Genomic DNA, 21,604 nt, shown 5'->3' with positions numbered 1-21,604 from the left:
TGAGGATATGGAGGTGCGACGACACATGGTCAGTTTGGGGAGGTGAGCGGTTGGCCAAAGTGTAGGGTAGGTGGCAATGGTAGACTGGAACTAAAATATGCTTGGTGTTCAATTCAGTGCTGAAAATTTTAGATTTTAACCTATAAATGATAGGAAGTGAATAATAGGTTTTATGTGGGAAAGTGATGTGATCAGATTTGTCAGTAGAAATGATCAGCATAGTTCTCAAGGCAGGTGTGAGGAAAATAGATAGGAGAGATCCAGATTAGGGGGAGGAGACCTGTTAAGAGGCTGTTGGGAAAGTTCAAGTAAGGAATGAAGATGGCCGGGTGAGGTGGCTCATGCTTGTAATCCCAGCACTTTGGGAGGCTGAGGTGAGTGGATCAGCTGAGGTCAGGAGTTCAAGACCAGCTTGGCCAACATGGCGAAACCCCATCTCTACTAAAAATACAAAAATTATAGGTGGTGCATGCCTGTAATCCCAGCCACTTGGGAGGCTGAGGCAGAAGAATCGCTTGAACCCAGAGGTTGCAGTGAGCCAAGATCACGCCACTGCACTCCAGTCTGGGCAACAAGAGCAAAACTCCATCTCAAAAAAAAAAAAAGGAATGAAGATGGCCTCAACTCTGGGGATAATAGAGATGGACAGGAGGGCTGAGATGGTGGAGGCCTTTTTTGAAGTATGATGGGCAGGATGTAGGGGAACCCATCTTAATCCACTTCTTACATCTAAGACATGAATATATGTGCACAGCACATTTTAAACAAAGATAGAGAAAGGAAAAGATCACTGTCCCAAACCCTTGGGATGAGATTGTTTATGCAATTAAGCAGCACAGGATTTAACTCTGAGATCCCTGGAAGCAAAGGCAAAAAGGGAAGCATGGTGACATGCATAAGCTCGCACTATCTGTTAAAATAAAGAATACTCAGGGGAAAGGAAGAGACTGGCCAGATTAGAGTAGAAGTTAAGCCTGAAGGGCACTGGACAGATCATGTTTGTCCCTGATCCTGAGAGCCCTAGGAAGGGCCGGTTTGGGGATCACTGGTTCCTCCTACTGCTCTCTTTTGGAGGGTGGAGATCTTGGGGGTAATACCCTGAAAGCACAGTGCAATGGGGAGCCCAGCCTTGGCCCAGAAAGATACCTTTACAGCCAGCCAGCCAAGTGTTTAAACCCGGAAATATGATTCCCTACCAGAGTGGGATATGGCTCCACATCCCTTCCCACCTCATACTCCTCTGGCACTCTTTGGAGTCTCCATTAGCTCTTCAAGAGAAGCTGGGCAGAAAGTTGAGGTCCAAAGCAAGGATAGATGTATTTACTCAAAGTGGCCCAACAAGTTACGGATGGAGCCAGGACAGTGACTGCCCTTTTGATTTCAGAGCTTGTGTGTTGCTGGTCTGGCCAGAGCTGGCTATTCTCTTCTTAGTGTCCTATTAGTGCATGTGTTCATTCAACACAAGAGATGGAGCACCATTTGAGGGCTGGAGGGTGTCAGGGCCCTGTCCTCAGGGAGCTCCCCTTCTGGTGGGAAAGAAAACTCTTTGACAATCAGCTCTCCCTAAAGATGACTGAAGGTGACCATCACTCCCAGAGAAGTGCAGGCCTCACCTGCAAAGGCAAAGGAGAGATCTTGCCTTGATTCGGGAGTGGGAGGGGGGAGCAGAGGAAGACCTCCAGGGGAAGGCACAGGATCCCTATGGGCTGACTTTCCTGAGAATGGCGCATGGGCAGACGGAGTGGGGACAGGGGCCACTGGTATTGTAGGCACCTGGAATTAGGGCCCCTTCTCTTTGTGGGGTGAATGCTTCGACGTTCATTACCTTATTTCATCTTAGCAACACTCGTGGGAAGATAGTAGAGATATTTTAAGATCTTAAAATGCCCATTTTAAAGCTGGGAAAACAGACTCTCCGGTGGCGTGCTGTAGACCACAAACTGAATTAAGAACGCCAGTGTTCTGATTCCATCCATCTGCCGAGTTCCGGGCACGCACCGCCGAGCGCCTTACCCTGAGCCTTCCCGGTACCCGCAGCCCCGACAGCTCAGCCTTCCCCACCTGAAAGTTCCACCTGAGGTCTCCCTCAACTCTGCCCTCCTGCATTCTTGGCGTCGCGGGGAGTCAGGGGTTAAACCCCGTGGCCCGCGTGGCCCCTTCCCCCTCCGCAGCCCCCTCGCCTCCACTCGGCGCCGCGCCTGGAGCGTCCGTCCCGGAGACCCGCACAAGAGAGGAGGGGAAAAAGTGGGCCTGTTTCTCGGGTGGCCAATCCACCGAGCCCGCGGTGCCCCAGAGGAGGCGCCAGCGCTAGGCCAGCGCCAGGCCGGGCTGCCTGCTTCCCGCGGCAAAGTACAAATGCGCCCGAGCGCGGCGCCTGGAGCCCTTGGCGAGCACAGCCGGCCCGCGCTCAGCCTCCCTCCGCGGCCGCCGCGCCGCCGCCGCTGCTGGGACCGCCGCCCCGCCGGGCCCCAGGCCCCCGCGGCCCGACCCCGAGCCCACCGAGCAGGGGGCGCCGGCCGCCTCTAGCCCGCGCGCCCGCAACACCCGCTGGTCCCGCGCGCCTCGCCCGGCGCTGCGCGCTCGGCAGACGCCGGTCCTCTCCCTGCTTTCTCCTCTCCCTCTCACCTTCCCCCTTTCTTTGATCGCCTCTCCCTTCTGCTGGACCTTCCTTCGTCTCTCCATCTCTCCCTCCTTTCCCCGCGTTCTCTTTCCACCTTTCTCTTCTTCCCACCTTAGACCTCCCTTCCTGCCCTCCTTTCCTGCCCACCGCTGCTTCCTGGCCCTTCTCCGACCCCGCTCTAGCAGCAGACCTCCTGGAGTCTGTGGGTTGATCTGTGGCCCCTGTGCCTCCGTGTCCTTTTCGTCTCCCTTCCTCCCGACTCCGCTCCCGGACCAGCGGCCTGACCCTGGGGAAAGGATGGTTCCCGAGGTGAGGGTCCTCTCCTCCTTGCTGGGACTCGCGCTGCTCTGGTTCCCCCTGGACTCCCACGCTCGAGCCCGTAAGTAGACCGGGAGGCTGGGTGGGCAGAGGAGGGATGAGGCCCCTGGAATGTGCGGGACAGCGCCAGGACCTGGACCCCAAGCTCTTCTGACAGCCGTCCAGGCAGCACCTGTGCCGGAGGGGTGGAGACTCCGTGAGGACCAGTATGGGCCGGGGGACCGGAGGAACTCGGCACGACTCAGAACTGAGAGAGGGCTGCTGCCAGGGACCTGAGGAGGGGCACCAAGGGCAGCGGGGGAGAGGGCAGGGCACTGTGTTTTGGGTTGGGGGAGGACTTACTGTTCCTAGGAGGGAGTCGGGTATGTCTGGCTACAGGTAAGGAGTGTGATGGAGAAGAAAAGGCTTTTTGCCTTTGGAAAGAGCCATTGGACAGAAATGAGAGGTAATTAGGATAACCTTCCCATTCTTTTCTCTCTTTTGATCCTCGCAACTCTCCAGTGAGGTGGGTATTATCATTCGCACTTTACAGATGAGAAAACTTAGGCTGAGCAAGGAGGAACTTGCTAAAACTTACAGAGCGGGTAAGCCATCCAAAGCCAGAACTCTAGTTCCAGATCCCATGCTTTATTCCCTGCCTCACATTGTCTAGAAGGAATCCTGAATTTGCAGCGTGAGACTCTGGGAGGCGGCAGGGCACAGTGAGATAGACCAGCGTCTTCACCATCCCACCCCCGCTGAATGCCAGCTGCTGGGAGGCCGTCACAGAGTGCACCTCTCTGACCCTGGGTTTCCTAATCTATAAAGCGGAAGTAAAAATCCTAGGAGAGTTGATAGGATTAAATTAGAGAAAAGAGGTAAAGCAGCTAGCACAAGACTGGTGCTTGATAGCTTCCACAAAAAATCAGTTCCCAATTATGCTTTTCCACATAGATACAGTGTAACATCAAACAGGTTACATCATCATTCTGAGCCTCAGTTTCCTCACTGCGCCCACAATAGGCTGGTGGTCCCCCCTCCCCATGCCCATCCAATCTCTTAGAATGCTGTGAGGATGGGAAACCAAACCACATTCTCTTAATCAGAAGAAAGGAGCTTCATTCAAGCAGTGGGTTTCTCCAGGACATACATGGCACAGCCTGGGATTAAGACCCCGCGTTCCCAACTCCTAGTCTGGTGCTTTTTCCTCTCCCCAGCTCAGCTCCTCCATCTATGCCTTTCTTTTGCACGTGACATTCTGGAGCTGGTAGTGCTGGACTTTGTTACGGTCTTGTTTCTGCTCATGAGAGCAGGCTGAGTGTCTCTGGCCTGCCAGCAGCATGAGACTCATAGAAGTCTTTCCATTACATAGAACAAGTAATGGAATTAGCTCAGTGTTGTATTCAAATCCTGGCTGTGCCCCTTAGAGCTGTGTGACTTTTTGTAAGCCATAACTTCTCTGAGCCTCAATTTCCTCATCTGTCTAAGAGAGATACTAATCCAGAACTTGCAGGGTTCTTGGGAGGATTAAAGGAGGTAACAGATTAAAGTGCCCAGCACAATGCTGTGTACTCAATAAATGTCTCTTCTGCTTTCTTGAACCCTGAGGGTTTCCTCCTAACACCTGCCTCCTATTTCTTAAAAGAGACTTTGCACAGGATGCCCTCCATGCCTGCCTCCCATCCACTTGACACCTTGTTCTTAGTCCCTGCAATTTTTTCTCCAGATATCATTGCCCTTGATGCATCTTGGAAAGATGTCCTAGAACCAGACTGTTATCCTACCCACACCCCGCTTCTTTGCTTCCCATATCTTGTCAGCCTTTCATGGCCTTGCCTAGGTCACACCTCTTCAAGCAAACTCTCCCCGGTGACTTGATCCACTCTGATCTCCCTCCTCTGTGCCTCCCTGGCCTTCAGCTCTGTACCTCTCAGCAGGTCCTGCTAGTATTCCATCTTCCCTACAGCCTTGTAAATACAGATCTCCAGACATGTGAGAAAAAGACTTGGAGCCAACTCATTAGGGTGAGGTGGACTGGCACTCATTGGAGAATGTTAAGATTCCTGGATGTTAGAGCTGGTGAAACTATCAAAAACCATCTGCTTCTACCCATCAGTGTACCTATACTTAAGAGTTAAATTGAAGCCCAGAAGAGAAGAGTGACTTGCCCAAGGTCACACAGCAAATTTATTAAAGAAAAGAACAAAAGCCAGGCACAGTGGTACACATCTGTAGTTCCAGTCACCAGCTACTTGGGAGGCTGAGAGGGAGAGGAACCCTTGAGCTCAGGAGTTCAAGGCTAGCCTGGGGAACATGGTGAGACCTCATCTCTTAAAAAACAACAACAACAACAACAACAAAAAAAAAACAGAACAGACCTGCGTCCTGGACCCTGATTTGTCACTTATTGGCTGTGTGAGTTGGGACAGACCACTTCTTTATCTGAGCCTCATTTTGTTTGGTGCTGACAGCCTATGAATCTAGAAAGGATCCTATAGTCATTTGCCAAGATGTTATTTGAAGGTCTCTTACAAAGGTCCTCATCTTAGTTTAAGTGAGATCTCAAGCCTGTTGTGGGTCAGAAATCTGGTGATATCTTAGGTGCTTTCAGAAACAGTGCTAACGGATGGAAATTTTCAAGTCTGTGTGGTATCAGGCTCCTGAGGTGTCGGAGCCCTGAAGAATGCCAAGGGCCTGTGAACACAGGTAACAGTTTGCTCCTCAGGCTATTCAAACAAAAAGTATTCTCTCTTTGGTTCTATTTCCAGCCATAGATTGAGCCCTAATCCCAATACAGACTAAGTTGCAATTCCAGCCACAAGCCAAGCCCTAATCCTCCAACCTTGGCCACAGGTTGAACACCAATTCCACCCCTATACAAGACCCCTTACCCAGGCTGGGTCCCTGACCTGGTTACTGACCAGTACTGGTCCCAGCCCCAGGCTGAGCCACAGACATGTGTGATGCTGGTCACTCTAGACACTCGGCTCTTTGTGGATGAGTGTCCACCAGAGGCCTACTATCTTCTTACCTCCCTCTTCAGTGCTTTCTGCCCTACTCCTCTCAGCTCCTCTCTTTGGTTCTCTTCCCTAATTGTCCCTTGTAGGTGTCTAGTATGCTCTGCTTTCTCTTCCCTCCCTCCATCCAATCCTGCTTTCAGGAGAGTCAGTTACGAAGTAAAAACATGGGGCTGGGTGCAGTGGCTCACGCCTGTAATCTGAGCACTTTGAAAGGCCGAGGTGGATGGATTACTTGAGCCCAGGAGTTTGAGACCAGCCTGAGAAACATAGCAAGACCCTGTCTCTAGAAAAAATAAAGAAATTAGCCTGGCATGGTGGCACATATCTGTGGTCCCAGCTATTCGGCAGGCTGAGGTGGAAGGATTGCTTGAGCCCAGAAGATGGGGGCTGCAGTGAGCTGTGATTGCACCACTGCACTCCAACCTGGGTGTCACAGTGAGACCCTGCTGAGAAAAAAACAATCCATGTATTTTTTTTCTTCAAGGGTTTTGTTTATTATGGGAATCGAAGCTTTCGTTCCCAGGTGATGAATTCCAGACCCTAGACGCAGGCATGGGACAGGAAGGGAGCTCCGCTGGTAGGATGTGATGTGGAGGGCAAACCTGGAATCAGAAAGTCATGGATCCAGCCTTGGCTGTGCCATCAGTTCCAACTGTGACCCTGGACAGGTTGCCTTTCTCTACCTCTCAGTTTTCTCCCCTGTAAAGTGAGATGGTTGGACTCAAGTGGATGATTATTGAGGACCATTCTAGTTTTAACACCTCGTAATTCTAAGTCTCCAAAACCCAAAGATGTGGTTGCCTTGATTCCGAGTCCACTCTGGCCTTTGGAATAGGGATGTGGGAGGGTGGTACTCCTGCCCTGCCAGGGAGGAGTGGACAAGGCAGACCCTCAGACACCAGAAAAAAGTGCCTGGATGGCCTGGGGCAGTGGAGGTAGTGGGAGACCGGCCAGAGGGGACCTGCTTGTCTGTTCAGCTTAGTCGCATCCCCATCTACCTGTGCAGGTGTGCATGAGGCAGTGGGGAGCACCTAAGTGAAGGCCTGAAGTCTGGCTCCAGGCTGACTTCTCTCTGGATCTCTGACTGGGCCGTTCTGCACCTCTCCTCTCCCACCAGCAGAGGTCTCTGCCTCACTCACTGGCGCACAGGCTGCTGAGCCTGAGCCCGGCAACAGCTGCGCAGTTGCTCCAGCTGTTGCACCTGTTCCAGGACTGGCCTCTCAAGTTCCCCCAGCCGCCAACCATGGCGCCGGACTCTGGGAGAGGGACCTTGAATCCTTCATATTCTCAAAGAAAAGGACTGGCATGATGAGAGCGGTGCCCTTGGGAGGTGTAGTACAGAGATCATTTCAGGCGTCCCCCTTCCTCTGTCCAGGACCCCATCCTCATTCTTGTACTCAGGAGTTCTTTTTTGTGTCTCGCCAGAAGGCTTCTGTTTACAAATTAAAGCAATTTCTTCTAGTCCTGCCTAGTAGGGGATGGGTGTCCCTGTAAGCATTCTCTCCACATCTGACGACTGGCATTGAAGATTGTGCTGGAGTGAATCAAGCTTAGTCAAGTCCTGATCTCTCTCTGGGACTCAATTTCCCACAAAGGAAACAGGGGACTGGATGTCTCTGAGTCCCTAGCTTTCTACGATTCTATGAATCTAAGCATATATGTCCAAGGCAGAAAAAAATGTGAACAGTCCCCACCCTGTTTCCTGCCCTTTAACAGGTAACAGAGCTGCCTTTCCTGGTTTGATAGTTCTCTCCCTAGAGGCCCTTCCATGCTCCTGTATGTCTGTCATGTGCCAGAGGGAAAAGTCAGGTTCAGAGAAATGCAGTTCCTTTCTCCGGGTTGCACAGCTCAGCCACTGAGGAGCTGAGGCTTTTCTTCTGATTTCCTTAAGAGGCCTCTCCCATCGGGTGCCAGAGCCCAGAGCAGAGCTTATGTCTCAGAGGGGAGCAAGTTTGTTTGTGTGAAGAGGGGATTATAAATAAATAGAGAAAGTATGGCTGTGTGGGTGTGAGGGAAGAGATGTAAACGTTCTACATTCCTGGGCAGCCTGGCTCACTCAGGTTTCCTGAGTTCTTGCAGCCTGGGGACAGGCCAGCCACAATTCCAGACCTCTCTCCTCTCACCCCGGCCCCTCCTGATGCCCTTTCCATGGTCTTGACCAGCCTCCCCTCCAGCCCAGAAGCTTCTTTCTAGTTGTCTTTTCTGCTTCCTATTGGGGAAGAATTCTCAACCGCACTAACCCCTCCTAACTGACCCCATAAAAAAACCTTTTATCACAGCATGAGAGTTTCAAGCCAGACTGTGGGATGAACTTGGAACTTGGGTAGAGACAGTTTGGAAATTTTGACTTATGCGTGAAGATCATGGAATCACTCATCCCCTTAGCTACTCTGGGCTCCTGACCTTTTTGTACATGTTGTCATTTGGTTTGGCCAGTGGTTTGAGCGTTCAGATGGCAGGGAGCTGGAAAGCGGGGGTTGTCAGAAGCTAATTTCTGTTACGTGGCAAGGTAAAAGTGCTGAAAGGGAATTGGCCCTCTTCCCATATAATGAACTACTCCTTTTGTTAAAGAAAGAGGCTTCCAGGGCCGGGCGTGGTGGCTCACGCCTGTAATCCCAACCCTTTGGGAGGCCCTGGCGGGTGGATCACGAGGTCAAGAGATCGAGATCATCCTGGCCAACATGGTGAAACCCCATCTCTACTAAAAATACAAAAATTAGCTGGGCATGGTGGCACTCACCTGTAGTCCCAGCTACTCGGAGGCTGAGGCAGGAGAATCGCTTGAACCTGGGAGGCAGAGGTTGCAGTGAGCAGAGATTGAGCCATTGCACCACAGCCTGGTGACAGAGCAAGATTCCATCTCAAAAAAAAAAAAAAAGAAAAAAGAATGAAAGAAGCTTCCAGGACTAAGGACCGTCAATTGGCTCCTCTTCCAGAATCTCTCCCTCTTTGTTAACTCTGTTCTTTCATCATTGATTTTGTTCATCAGGCATGAACTCTATCTGTGTAGGCTCTGCATTGAGCACAAAATTTAATGAGATCTGGTCCTTGCTCTCAAGAAGGTCCCAGTTTAGTTAGGAAGCAAAGCTTACTTAAGAAGTACCTCTAATCCATTTGTGATGAGAATTGTAATGAGGGCTGAACTCAGTTCTGCAGGAAAGGCCAGTGGCTGGAAGTTTGGGGCAGCTTCACAGAAAGGGTAGCATCTAAGCTGGCTTTTGAAGAATGGGAAGGAGTTGGTCAAACATTGGAGATGGAGGATTCCATTCCAGGTGGAGGAAACAGCATGTTTGAAGGCACAGTAGGAGGAGGCCTGGGGGCTGGTGGAAGAGTGAGGAATTTAGCAAGAGGAGGTGAGGCTGAAAACAGGGCCACCACAAAAAGTTTTGCTGGAAAAGCAGGCAGGAGCCACCTCATGATAGGCTGGGGATGACACAGTGACATTTGGAATCTGTCTGGTAAACATTGCTGTCCTGAAATCAGATTAGATCAACTAAGTCCAGTCACTTTAAGTCTGTTCAGACAGGTAAAGAGATTTGGCTGTGGCCCATCCAAGTGGACACTTCCTGTGGGAAAGGGAGCTAGTGTCTAGCACTTTGGATATGCCAAAGAGAAGCCTCTGTGTCCTTCATGAACCACATCCACTCCCACCTCTGTGCCTTTGCATCTAGCACCCACTGCCTGAGAAGTCCTTCCCCTTCTGCATCTTGTTAATTTCTCCAAGATCCAGCTCAGGCATGTTCCTAGAGAAGCCTCGCCTGAAGACCCTATGCTCACGCCATCATAGCGTTTGTCAGACTGAATGTATTGTATCTATCTGTGTTCTTCACTAGGCTGTGAGCTCCTTCAGGAGGTGACTTTGTTTTAAGTCATGTACCAGGCCCATGAATGTGTATAATATTTGACATACAAAAAGTTCAATAAATAAATGAATAATGGGAAGTAATATTACTGTAGCAGTCCCCCAGTATTCATGGTTTCAATTTCTGAGGTCTCAGTTTCCTGCGATTAACCTTGGTCCGAAATATTAAATTGGAAATTCCAGAAATAAAGAATTCATACGTTTTAAATTGCACATCATTCTGAGTGGCATGGTGAATTCTGTTGCCATCCCTCTCTGTCCCATCCAGAACGTAAATCACCCCTTTGTCCAGTGTCACGCTGTAGATGCTCCCCGCCCGTTAATCACTTGGTAGCTGTCTCAGTGATCAGATCAACTGTTGCAGTATTGCAAGGCTTGTGTTCAAGGAACCCTTATTTTACTTCATAATGGCACCAAAGCACGAGTAGCAATGCCAGCAATTTGGATATGCCAAAGAGAAGCCATAAAGTGCTTTCTTTAAGTAAAAAGGTAAAAGTTCTCAATAAGGAAAGGAAAAAAATGGCATAGTGAGTTTGCTAAGATCTACAGTAAGGATGAATCTTCTATTTGTGAAACTGCAAAGAAGGCAAAAGAAATCTATGCATGGTCTATGTAGGGTTCAGTACAAACTGTGGTTTCAGGCATCCACTGGGGGTCTTGGAATGTATCACCCAAGGATGAGGGGGGACTACTGTATTACTAATGATAATAATGTTTACTGCCTGTTATGCCAAGTGCCCCACACTCACATATGTGTTCAGTCCCGAAACCTCAATCCTGACCTTGATGGCTCCTTTGCCTTCTCCACCCATATCCTATCCAGTCTGTCCCAAAGCCTGCCCATTGTACCTCCTAAGTGTTTCTCAAATCTGTACTTTTGCCCATCAGCACAACTTCCATCTTGGTCCAGGTCCAGCATGATCTCAAAACAGGATGACTGCAACAGCCCCTCCCTGGTCTCTCTGCCTCCAGTCTTGCCCTCCAATCAGTTCTCCATTCCTGTGAGCACAGTGATGATTCTAAAATGCAAATCTGATCATGGGACTCCCCAGTTTAAAGCTTTTTCATGGCTTTCCTTTGCCTCTCGGGCTCTCAAAGCCCTCCGTGAGCCTCTGCTTCTCCTTCCAGACTGGTCTCTTGCCTCTCACTCCTGCCTTCCCATTCTCTCCTCCAACTTCTGAGCCACTTTCATCTCTGTATCCCCGCCCAAGGTCTGTGGGCCTGAGGTGAGTTGAGGCAAACTAATCTGGTTTATGAGTGGGGCTAGAAGAATGCAGGAGGCCACCAGAATCACGATTGGTGCAGTAGTAAATGAGACCTGGGAGATTTGGCCTCAGTGTGTGCTATGATGTTCATCCCCTAATAGGTGCCTGGGGATGACCACAGAGAGCTCTGGGAGTCAAAGAAACACCACAGGAAACAAACTATTAAGGAAGTCTGGGGTCAGTGCCCAGATCTGTTTTTTTTTAAACCTATTTAGTTGAGCATATAATATATGTCAGGCACTAGGCATATTACATATATTATCTGATCTAATTCTACAGTAACTCTGAGAGGTAAAGATTGTTATTAGTTCCATTTAATAGATGTGGAAACAGAGGCCCAGAATGGTTAGGTAACTTGTCTAAATTCAGGCTGCAAATAAAAGCCAAATCCACAATTTGAACCCCAGCCGATCTGACTCCAAAGGGTCCCTGAGAAAAGTCATGCTTGGTCTCTGAGATGGGGAGGGATGCATGGGCACAGGTGGGATGAGACTTGGTGGTGGGGTGGGAGAGGAATCAGGGCAGGTCCAAGGCCAGGGCAGAGGTGGGAACGCCACAGAGGACCAAAGGGAGTGTATGGGAAGGGAGTGAGGTATGAGACAAACTTTACCTCCTTCACACTCAGGTGACACACCTGTGTCACTCAGGACTGGTCCTACTGGCTCCCTGAACTTCATCCTAACCCACTTTGGAGCCTCTGAGAGCCTAGGATGTATGAGACCATCAACACATCCAAGAATCATAGAATCTTGGAATGATCGAATCTTAGAACCACAACATTGGACAATTCTAGAAGCTTTGTGTTCTAAGGAAATACAGGTTCTTAGAAACATGGAATTCTCAAAATCCTGAACCTTAGAATCCTAGAATTTTGGAGTCTTCAAATGTTGAAATCATGGATTCATAAAGTATCTATGCAGAAAATCTTTGAAGATCATAGCTTACCCCCTCCCCTTATTTTGCAGATGGGAAACTGAGGCTCAGAGAAAGGAGGATGAGTCTCTGAATGTCACACAGTGAACTTGTGGCTTAAAGAACTAAAACTGTTTTCACCAGCCATGTTCAAGGGTTGGGGCTAGTGCCAGCACTGCAGGAACTGAGGCGGCCTGTCGCCGTCTGGCAGTTCTTCCTCCTGCTTGGTTTTGGCATGGCCTTGGGCACTCATCTCACTTGAGGAAGAGAGAGCTCCAGGCCATGCCACCCTTCCTTGTGCCTGTCACCTTCTAGGGTATGGTGGGGTGGGGATTGTGGCCACTGGAGGCCTCCTGCCAGGCCCCCCACATTCTCAGCCTCTGCCAGGTCTGTTGGTGGGGGGAAGGGGCCTCCTGCCTGGGCATTGGCTGAGACACTCTTTCTGTCTTCATGCTCTGAGCAGGCAGTGAGGTGAAGGGGGTGCCAACTGGCACAGAGACCTGGGCTACAGGGCTGCCCCAAGGAAGGTAGGACAGGGCTTCTTCAGCAACAGGCTGAGACCTAAGGTGGTGGCAGTGTTGCAATCACCCCTTCCCTGGTGGGAGGAGGGGACCGAGGAAGAAAGACATTATTCACTCCTTGGAGAGTTGGGCTGGCTCTGACCAGCACCCCAGCTGGGCCCGTGTCCCACCCTCTCTGCCAGTAGAGGCTGAGAGATAAACACAGCTCATTTGATACGGGCCAGCCGGGCCTTGCTGGCTTGCTGGGAATGTGAGAGGCGAACTTTAATCGCTCCTCCACTTTGCGGAGTTGGGAAGGGAATGGCGAGGGAACTAAGCCATGTGTTCCTACTCTCAGCGACCCTCGAAGCACAGACTGAAGGCATCGTGACAGCAGTCTCAAATCTTTGTTCTAGGAGGCCCAAGAGGGCAGAGCAGGAGCAATATGAGGAACCCGAGAGAGGCCAACTCCAGCTCCTTACAAAGAAAACCTTCTGATGGTTAGGAATGGCCCATGAGCTCCTGTTTCCTGGAGGCGTGTGTCAGGCAGGGGCTGCACGCCAGCCCAGCCCCCAGTGCTGACAGGGAATTCCTGCACTGAATGTGAGCTCCCCGCTCACCCCACCCAATTCATTACTGCTTTCAATGCTCTGCGATTCTGTTTCAAAGTCTAAGAGAATGTGATTTAGGAAGTGTAAGAACCCATGTTTCTAAGATGCTTGACTCCAGAAAATAAGAAGGAGGCATGAGAGGCAGCTTCTCCATTTTAGACCAACAGGGGACTAAGAGAATAAGCTAGGGAGTCGGGGATGGTGGCTGGTGGGGCAGAGAGAGAAGAAGGCCTTTAGGCCCTGGAATTGTGTAAAAAGCCACAGGAGATGAGAGATGAGGTGAAGAGAAAGGAGCTCTGCTTTGGAGGCGGGAGTCCTGGGCTGAAATCCTAGTGGAGGACTTTAGGCAAGTGGCATAGTCTCTGTGAGCCTTCTCATAATTGTGGTAACAGTCCAAAGCCACTGCAAGACGGATACTGTCATCTATTCCAGAAGATGACAATGTCCATTTTGCAGTGGCTTTGTGATTGTTACCACAATTATCATAATAATAGCATTCAACTAAGGGTCAGAAACTGGACTGGGTAAACACTTTACAAGCGTTATCTAATTTAATGGTCAAAACGATAATGTTAATGAGATAATTAACTTCTATAAGGGGTTCGGCAAAGAGAAGATAGTCAATAATGTTGGTTCCCTTCTCCATATTTCAATCTCATTTAATTCAACAAACCTTTACTGGCACTTAGCTTGTGCTGAGCCTCCCAGTTCCTCCTGAAAAGAGCTCAGGCAATGGAGTGTTTTTCCCTGCTGGCGTGAAGATCACTAGGTACCTGCGTAGAGGAGGGTTGGTGAGGATAGGGCGGGAGGCAGAGGGGCAGGGCACAAGGCTGCAGTGCTGGGCTGGGAGGTCTGACCCAGGGCTGGAGGTGAGTGGGTAGGAGGTGGGAGCAGGAGTGGATCAGTGGGTTATGGGAGGTGAGAAAGGCAGAGGTTTCAGGAATGCAGGATTGTAGGAGAGATAGCCAACCCATGGAACAAACGATTTTAGTAATTCTTAGAAGCATTCATCCAGATATTGACGACTGATGTGCAATTGCAAAAAAGTCCATTGGTGTGCCAATCACAAATCACAGTAGTAGCAACGACCATTATTAAGGATACTTGAAAGTCAGTTTCCTAACAACCTTCTCATCACGGCTCACCAAAATATAAGGACATAGTACAGTGTGAAAGCAAGAAATCTCCCAGATCCATGGCCTCAGGCCCCATCCCTGCCAACCCTCCTCTACACAGGTGCCTGGTGATCTTCACACCAGGAGGACTTTGTTCAAAAGGTGGGCTACAGGACCCAGAGAATGTGTACACGTGTGTGTGTGTGTGTGTGTGTGTGTGTGTGTGTGTGTGTGTATGTGTGTGTGTGTACAGGGGAGGGGGATGGGAGAGGAGAGAGGGGTGGGAAGGGAGAGAAGGGTGTGGTGATGTACTAAATAAGCCAAATGGGACAAATAAAAAGGAAGCAAGCATGATTGTGAGGGCAGAGGAGCGTGGGACTGAGTCAGGAGACTGGTGCTGTCATCGCTGCCTGGTGACTGACTTGCTGTGTGGCCCTCAGGTGTAACTTACCCCCTCTGGGCCTCATTTGTCTAATCATAATAATTAAAGTTGATACCATGATATAAATCTGTACAGCATTTCACTGCTTGATTCCCTAACTGCCCTGCGAGATAAGCTTTAAGGCTCAGAGACAGTGGCATGCCCAGTGTTGCACAGTAAGTGTGTGGTAAAGCCGAGATTCAAACTCAGACCTTCTGGCCCCTTGCCTAGGAGAGCATGCCCAGTTGTCTAGCAGATTCTCTTTTGCCTGAGTGACCCAGATGACATCTCTTTTAGAGCTAGAAAGAAGGAGAAATGAGACAGGGTCTTTGGGCTGGAGCCTCCTGGGACTAACATGGCACTGGTCGGTTTGCCAGGCCCAGACATGTTCTGCCTTTTCCATGGGAAGAGATACTCCCCCGGTGAGAGCTGGCACCCCTACTTGGAGCCACAAGGCCTGATGTACTGCCTGCGCTGTACCTGCTCAGAGGTAGGTTCCTCTGGCCACCTGACCACCTGTGTCAGGGATGTCTGAGAACCCTCCAGAGAAGTCACCCCAGAAGGAGGACCAGGCCTTCTAGAACTGTGCTGTCAGCGGCAGCTGAGAGACTTGGGACAAGCCACTTCACTACTGAGTACTCAATATATAGGATTAGATGGCTACTGTGTACCTCCCAAAGATAAGTCACACAAACATTAGTGGCTGGGTTGGGATGAGGGCCCTGGTCTCCCATCTCACATCCCAGCCTTCTTTCCACCTCGTGCTGGTGCCAGCCTCCCTGCCTCCCACGCAGCCCAAGACAGAGCCTTTTTGACCTTATCTCCCATTCCCTTCTTTTCACGTACTATTTCCTCCAGCCACTTCGGCCCTGCCTTAGGATGTGTTCCCCCACCTCCACTAGCCCAACTACTTGTTCCTCAAGGATTTGCTCAAATGGGAAAATGACCTCCACCTGGAAGGATTTTCTTCTTCTGGGATCCCACATAAGTTTCTCTGCCCCTTTCTCCTGATCATTGTTGACCAGGCAACACAGTTACTGCCCCTCCTAGACTGAACCTCTGAGGCTAGGACTTGCTGGGCCCTCACTCACACCTAGCATGATTCCCTGCCAAAGGCTGAGCCACCTGGGGTAGAGACCATGTTTTTGTTTTCCATCTCCTCCCACCCCATCGCACCCCACGACAATCCAGCACCTCCACAGGGCCTTGTAAAATCAACTGGGTAGAATAAATGAGACCCCCATGTGGTCCAGAATTCACAAGTAAGGTATGAGATTGGAGGGGTGGAAGAGGAGGAAGTGGCTTAGGAGGCCTGAAAAACCCTTGGCTTTAGCTCAGCTGCCTGGAGCCCAGTGTGGATGTCCCCAGCTTTCTTTGTCTGGGTGTTGATGCTTGGAGGGAGGGGTAGCTAGCTCCCAGCCCGAGCCAGCCTCCCAGCCCCACTCTTTCCCTGCACAGAGCCAAGAGAGGAATGCAGAAGGCCTCTAAGAGTCTCCCTTGTTAAAACAGAACCCTCTGGGGTGGGAGCAGAAAGAGCTCTGGAGGAGATCCTGTGGGGTGGCGGAGAGGGTGGCTAGCCCCCCTCCTGACTTTGACACTGGGGTCTCACTCCTCCTGGGGTCTTTCCTCCTGACTCACCACTGCTTCTACCGTGTTGGCCCCAAGTAGAAATGGGGACACAACCCCCACCATGACTGCCTCCCCTCGGTTTGCCTTAGCACATCTGAGGCCAATCAGCCTTTTCAAGAAGGACTTTATGAAATATAGCCAGAGAACAGAAAGGAAATCATAACAGAAAATTCCAGACATATCATGTGGTCCAGTTGACAAAGTCCAAGTTTTTTGAGCCATTGGAGTTAATTCATTTCTCCTTTCACAGAGTTCACATACAGTTTCCTCAACCCAGAGGACTTTTGCTGGTATCTGCAAAATATACCCTCAGTCCCTCCACTTCTCTCCACCATCACTGCTCCCCCTAATCCAAGCCACCATCATCTGTCATCTCTTTCCTGGGCTGCCACACAAGCCTCCTAACAGGTCTTCCTGTTTCCCCCCCTAAATCCATCCTCCACGCGGCAGTGAGAATGTTTTTGTTTGTTTGTTTGTTTGTTTGAGACAGGGTCTTGCTCTGGCACCGAGGCTGGAGTGCAGTGGTGCGGTCTCAGCTCACTGCAGCCTTGACTTCCCAGGCTCAGACAATCCTCCCACCTCAGCCACCTGAGTAGCTGGGACCACAGGTGTGTGCCACCATGCCCAGCTAATTTTTGTTATTTTTGTAGAGACAGGATTTCATCAGGTTGCCCAGGTTGGTCTCAAACTCCTGAGCTTGAGAAACCCACCTGCCTCAGCCTCCCAAAGTGCTGGGATTACAGGAGTGAGCCACTGTGCCCTGTGAGAATGGTCTTTTCTCAACATGAAACTGATCATGTCATTCTGCTCTTAAAACCCTCCAGTAACAGATGATGAACTCATTGACAGGCATACAGAGACTGTGTGCTGATTGTCATGTTCTGACTTAGGGAAAAAAAGAGAGAAAAGAAAGAAAAAAACCTCTAATAGCTTTTCGTTGGACCTAAAGTAAAATTCAAATTCCCCGCTGAGGGCTCTGCTTCTGTCTTATTCTCCAATTTCTTTTCTTTTCTTTCTTTTTTTTTTTTTGGAGATGGAGTCATGCTGTCACCAGGCTACCAGGCTGGAGTGCAGTGGTGCAATCTTGGCTCACTGCAACCTCCGCCTCCCAGGTTCAAGCGATGCTCCTGCCTCAGCCTCCCAAGTAGCTGGGACTACAGGCACCTGCTGCCACGCCCAGCTAATTTTTATATTTTTAGTAGAGATGGGGTTTCACCATGTTGGCCAGGATGATCTCCATCTCTTGACCTCATGATCTGCCCTCTTTGGCCTCCCAAAGTGCTGGGATTACAGGCATGAGCCACCACGCCTGGCCTTATTCTCCAATTTCATTTCATACCTGCTCACTCTGCTGCAGCCACACTGACCTCTGTCGGTTTTTCCAACACTTGAACCTCGTTCCAACTTGTTTCCTCCACTTGGAATGTTCTTCCCTCAGATCTTCTCACGAACAGTTCCTTCTCATCTCCCAGTTCATAACACAAATGTTTCCTCCTTATAAAGCCTTCCCTGACAGCTGTTTCTAACAGTCTACCCCTATCAATGAAATAATATTCCTCTATTTATTTATTTATTATGTATTTATTTTGAGACAGAGTCTCGCTCTGTCACCCAGGCTGTAGTGCAGTGGCACGATCTCGGCTCACTGCAAACTCTGCCTCCCAAGTTCAAGTGATTCTCGTGCGTCAGCCTCCCGAGTAGCTGGGATTATAGGCATGCACCACCACGCCCAGCTAATTTTTGTATTTTTAGTAGAAACGGGTTTTACCATGTTGTCCAGGCTGGTCTCAAACACCTGACCTCAAACAATCTGCCCGCCTTGGCATCCCAAAGTGCTGGGATTACAGGTGTGAGCCACCACGCCAGGCCCTCTATTTTATTATATATCATAAATTTAACATCTGAAATCTTCTTGTTCCTACTTGCTTACTTTTTTTTTCTTTTTTCTTTTTTTTTGAGTTGGAGTCTCGCTCTGTCGCCCAGGCTGGAGTGCCATGTCATAATCTCGGCTCACTGTAACCTCTGCCTCCCAGGTTCAAGCAATACTTCTGCCTCAGTCTCCCAAGTAGCTGGGATTACAGGCACACCACTACTGCCCGGCTAATTTTTGTATTTTTAGTAGAGACGGGGTTTTGCCATGTTGGCCAGGCTGGTCTCAAACTCCTGACCTCAAGTGATCCTCCCACCTCGGCCTCCCAAAGTGCTGGGATTACAGGCGTGAGCCACTGTGCGCGGCCCTTGCTTACTTCTTTAATAGTCTATCTTTCACTGTTAGGATGTGAGCTCCGGGAGGGCAGAAACCTTGTTGGTCCCACTAATTGCTATGTTCCTAGTGCTCAGAAGAAGGCCTGGCACCCAGTAGACCTGCAGCAAGTATTGAGCGTGAATGAGTCCACGTCTACCCACCAGAGGCAGCTCAGCATCGTGGAAAGTACACGGGCCCTGGTGACAGTTTTTACATGCTTTGTGATCTTAGGCAACTTAACCTTTCAAGGCTCTTTTCTCATTTAGAAAGTGTGACTAATAGTATAGTATCTACCTCTAGGGGTGTTGAGAAGACGAAATGGGATGATTTTTATATAACGTAAAGGCCCTACCTCAGTAGCCACTCAATAAATGGAGGCTATGACTTTCCTGAGAAGTTTCCTGTGACTGCAAAGGGCTTTTCCAGGTGCCTCACCTGCCCTTTCACCGGTAACCTGTCTCCATCCTGTTTCCTGCTTCGTGGTGCTAATAATCATCGCCATCCTTGGCTCCTCCAAGGCCAGAATCAAGAGACCGATTCTAACTCTTCAGGCCACACAGTCCCTTGCACTCCATCCTAGTTTCTCATCTGGGAACCTCAGATGTCTAGTGTCTAGTTTATCCTCTAGACATTTATTAAGCACCCGTGTGCGTTGGGCCTCTAGAAGGCCCCTATTAGAGCTCAGACCAATTCTGTGGACTCTGGGATTCCCCTTAACACTGACTAGTTCTCGCGATTACCTCTGGCCATCTTGGGAAGCAGTGACCCCAGAAGGCGTAGGGCCAGTCAAGGGTCTTCCATGGGGCAAGAGGCTGCCTCTGGGAGAAGTGCTATCAGGGAAATCAGGTCCAGGGAGAGGGCAGGAGGAAGGAACCAGGGGGAGAAGCGGGGCTAGAAACAAACTTCGCCAACTTCAGAATTGTGAACAAAGTGGGCTTCCTTCATCTAGGAGAGGACCATCAACCCCTCCTTTCCTTACTCTCATTTATTCACTCACTCATGCATCCATTCAGACTCCAGCAGCCACTAACTTGGAGCAAGGCCCCATTCTTTGGAATTCGTGGTTGAATCGGTGACACAGGTGTAAATGGTTCATCACAATGCAGCAGAGTGACCCTTGTAACAGAGTGAAGAATAAGGTGCGGGAAGGCTGAGGGGCCAAAAAAAAAACTGCCTGGAGAGCTGGGAAGACCCCCACGAGGGGTGGTGGCCACTCTCCCTCGGTTTCTGCTTGTCTCTCTCTGCGTATGTTCGCCTGCCCAATTCTCTCACTTGCTATGCTTAAAAAAGAGAAGGAACTTCAGGCCCCTCCTTCTCTGGTGCCAACTCCAAAGGCTTTGTCCAGGATTACCCAAACCTCCCAGAGATTTAGGGGGTGGATCATAAAGCCATCCATCTTCTCTACATGAGGTTTTTAGTCTCACACCCCCTCCCAGTCACCTGTCCTCATGTTTCATTCCTTTCTTGACCACAAGGCTCAGGCCCAGAGTTAAAAGGACCAAGCCCTAGAGTTAAAATAGTGCAGTCAAAGCATCAAGATCAATGTCAAACAACTCTAGGCTTACATGTCTTTCTCTGTGAAGGGGACAGTGTTTAAGCAAGTCCATGACCAGAACTGACCTCCTTCAGGGTAGGGGAGGCACATGGATATGTGGGCCAAGTGAGATCCCCTTGGTGGGCAGGAATGGGGAGGAACTGGGCACACTTGAGTTAATTGTTTTCAGTCCAATCACAGGCTTACGACAAGTTCAGACTTCTGCAGTTGGGGTGGGAGTTTTGGGAAAGGACAGGTACAGGTGGAAGACGATGGTTCTTTGAACTAGGGCTGACCCTTGTGTCCCCTTCAGAGCGCCCATGTGAGTTGTTACCGCCTCCACTGTCCGCCTGTCCACTGCCCCCAGCCTGTGACGGAGCCACAGCAATGCTGTCCCAAGTGTGTGGGTAAGTAGCCATGCTCCTCCCCATCGTCCATGGACCTTTCTCCTACTCCCAGTGTAGCCCTCTAGCTGAGGGAGACCCCTGCAAGGAGAGGGGCAGTCTCTACCCATCAGAGGTGTAGACACACAAAGGTTCTCAAGGGAGGAAATATCCCAGATCCCCAGGCAGTGCTGGGGTAGCAGAGACTTCATGTCCTTAAGTAGGTGTGCATGGCAGGGGAGGGAGGACATGCAGAAAGGAGCTGCAGGAAACAGGGCCTTGCTTGGGCTGCTGACTGGCACACTTAGGCTCCAGTCTCCCTTGGGCCTTCCAGAGCTGGAGGGTGTGGGCGCAGTCTGGGAAGTGAAGGTGAGTGATCTTGGGCTTGAAGGTCCTAAGGGGAGACCCCAGAATTACCACTGGGGGAGCTGAGAAGGACTAAAGGAGTCAGGCCCTGTTCTCTGAGATTCCTCCCACTGCTGAGATTCAGGGACTCTATGTGTCCTGATGCTAAATGTCTATGATTCCATGATTTTAAGATTCTAAGAGCCTCTGAGAATGAGATTCTAGGAAGAAGAAGTCAGAGAAAGGAGAGGTGGTCTGGGAAGAAACTGGCAAAACCAAGTGTCCAGTGAGGGGCAGCCAGAGGGGAGGCCAACTTGGAGGTGGGAGGGGAGGTTGAGAGGAAAATTGATGTTTAGAAGCATCAAGAAAGTGGTGAAGAAGAGGCTCCAGATTTTGGCCTCGGGTCGGGGCTCTGGAATCAGGACTTTCCTGGTGAGCTGGTATGGAGTGGGGCTCATTTTCCAGGGGGGAGCCCAGTAGGGATCTGACTCGTGGCCCCTACATGGGTCATAGAGATTCCTGGCTGTGGGTCCCCGGGGGGACAGTGGCTCTCAGCTTCATCCTGCACAGTGAGGGAGTGTCCTCATGTCTGATGCTGACTCGGGGGGGCCTCACCTCTCCTTGCTGACTTTGGGATTTTCCCCTGTGCTTGGCCCAGGCCTCTTGTTGCTAAAACACTCTTCACTCCCTCTCTCTTCCCATCCCCTGCCCCTCTGCCTGCTTGGCTCCACAGTTCTTCAAGACTCTGCTCACCGTTGCCATGCCATCAGCCCTTCAGGAAGCCTTCCCTGGCCATTCCTCCCCGGCTCAGTTAGAGGCTCCTCCTCTCTGCTGTCACAACTTCT

The 21,604-nt window shown here is 50.3% G+C and overlaps 1 protein-coding gene and 1 non-coding gene across 5 annotated transcripts in view; both read left to right on the top strand.

Annotated features, from left to right (window-relative positions):
* Positions 1-2,382: 2,382 nt before the first annotated feature.
* The window catches only part of CHRDL2 (chordin like 2), a 35,017-nt gene continuing 15,795 nt past the window's right edge, over positions 2,383-21,604 (top strand). For 2 of the 4 annotated variants that reach the window (XM_003814689.6, XM_003814688.5), the window contains exons 1-3: positions 2,383-2,999; positions 15,001-15,113; positions 20,345-20,438. In XM_003814689.6, coding sequence (XP_003814737.1) covers positions 2,918-2,999; positions 15,001-15,113; positions 20,345-20,438 — 289 coding nt within the window. In that variant the 5' untranslated portion in view covers positions 2,383-2,917. Of the gene's footprint in view, positions 3,000-14,978; positions 15,114-20,344; positions 20,439-21,604 lie in introns of those variants that run through there. The other 2 variants (XM_034933365.3, XM_034933364.3) reach the window with 1 other exon arrangement.
* LOC112441276 (small nucleolar RNA SNORD43) lies at positions 17,079-17,141 on the top strand. The gene has a single exon (XR_003029213.1). It is a non-coding gene; the product is annotated as a small nucleolar RNA SNORD43 (small nucleolar RNA).

This window comes from Pan paniscus, chromosome 9 (assembly GCF_029289425.2).
Source record: "Pan paniscus chromosome 9, NHGRI_mPanPan1-v2.0_pri, whole genome shotgun sequence".
Classification (NCBI taxonomy): Eukaryota; Metazoa; Chordata; class Mammalia; order Primates; family Hominidae; genus Pan; species Pan paniscus.
The sequence above is the reverse complement of the archived record's forward strand: the minus strand, read 5'-3'. Positions and strand labels throughout refer to the sequence as shown.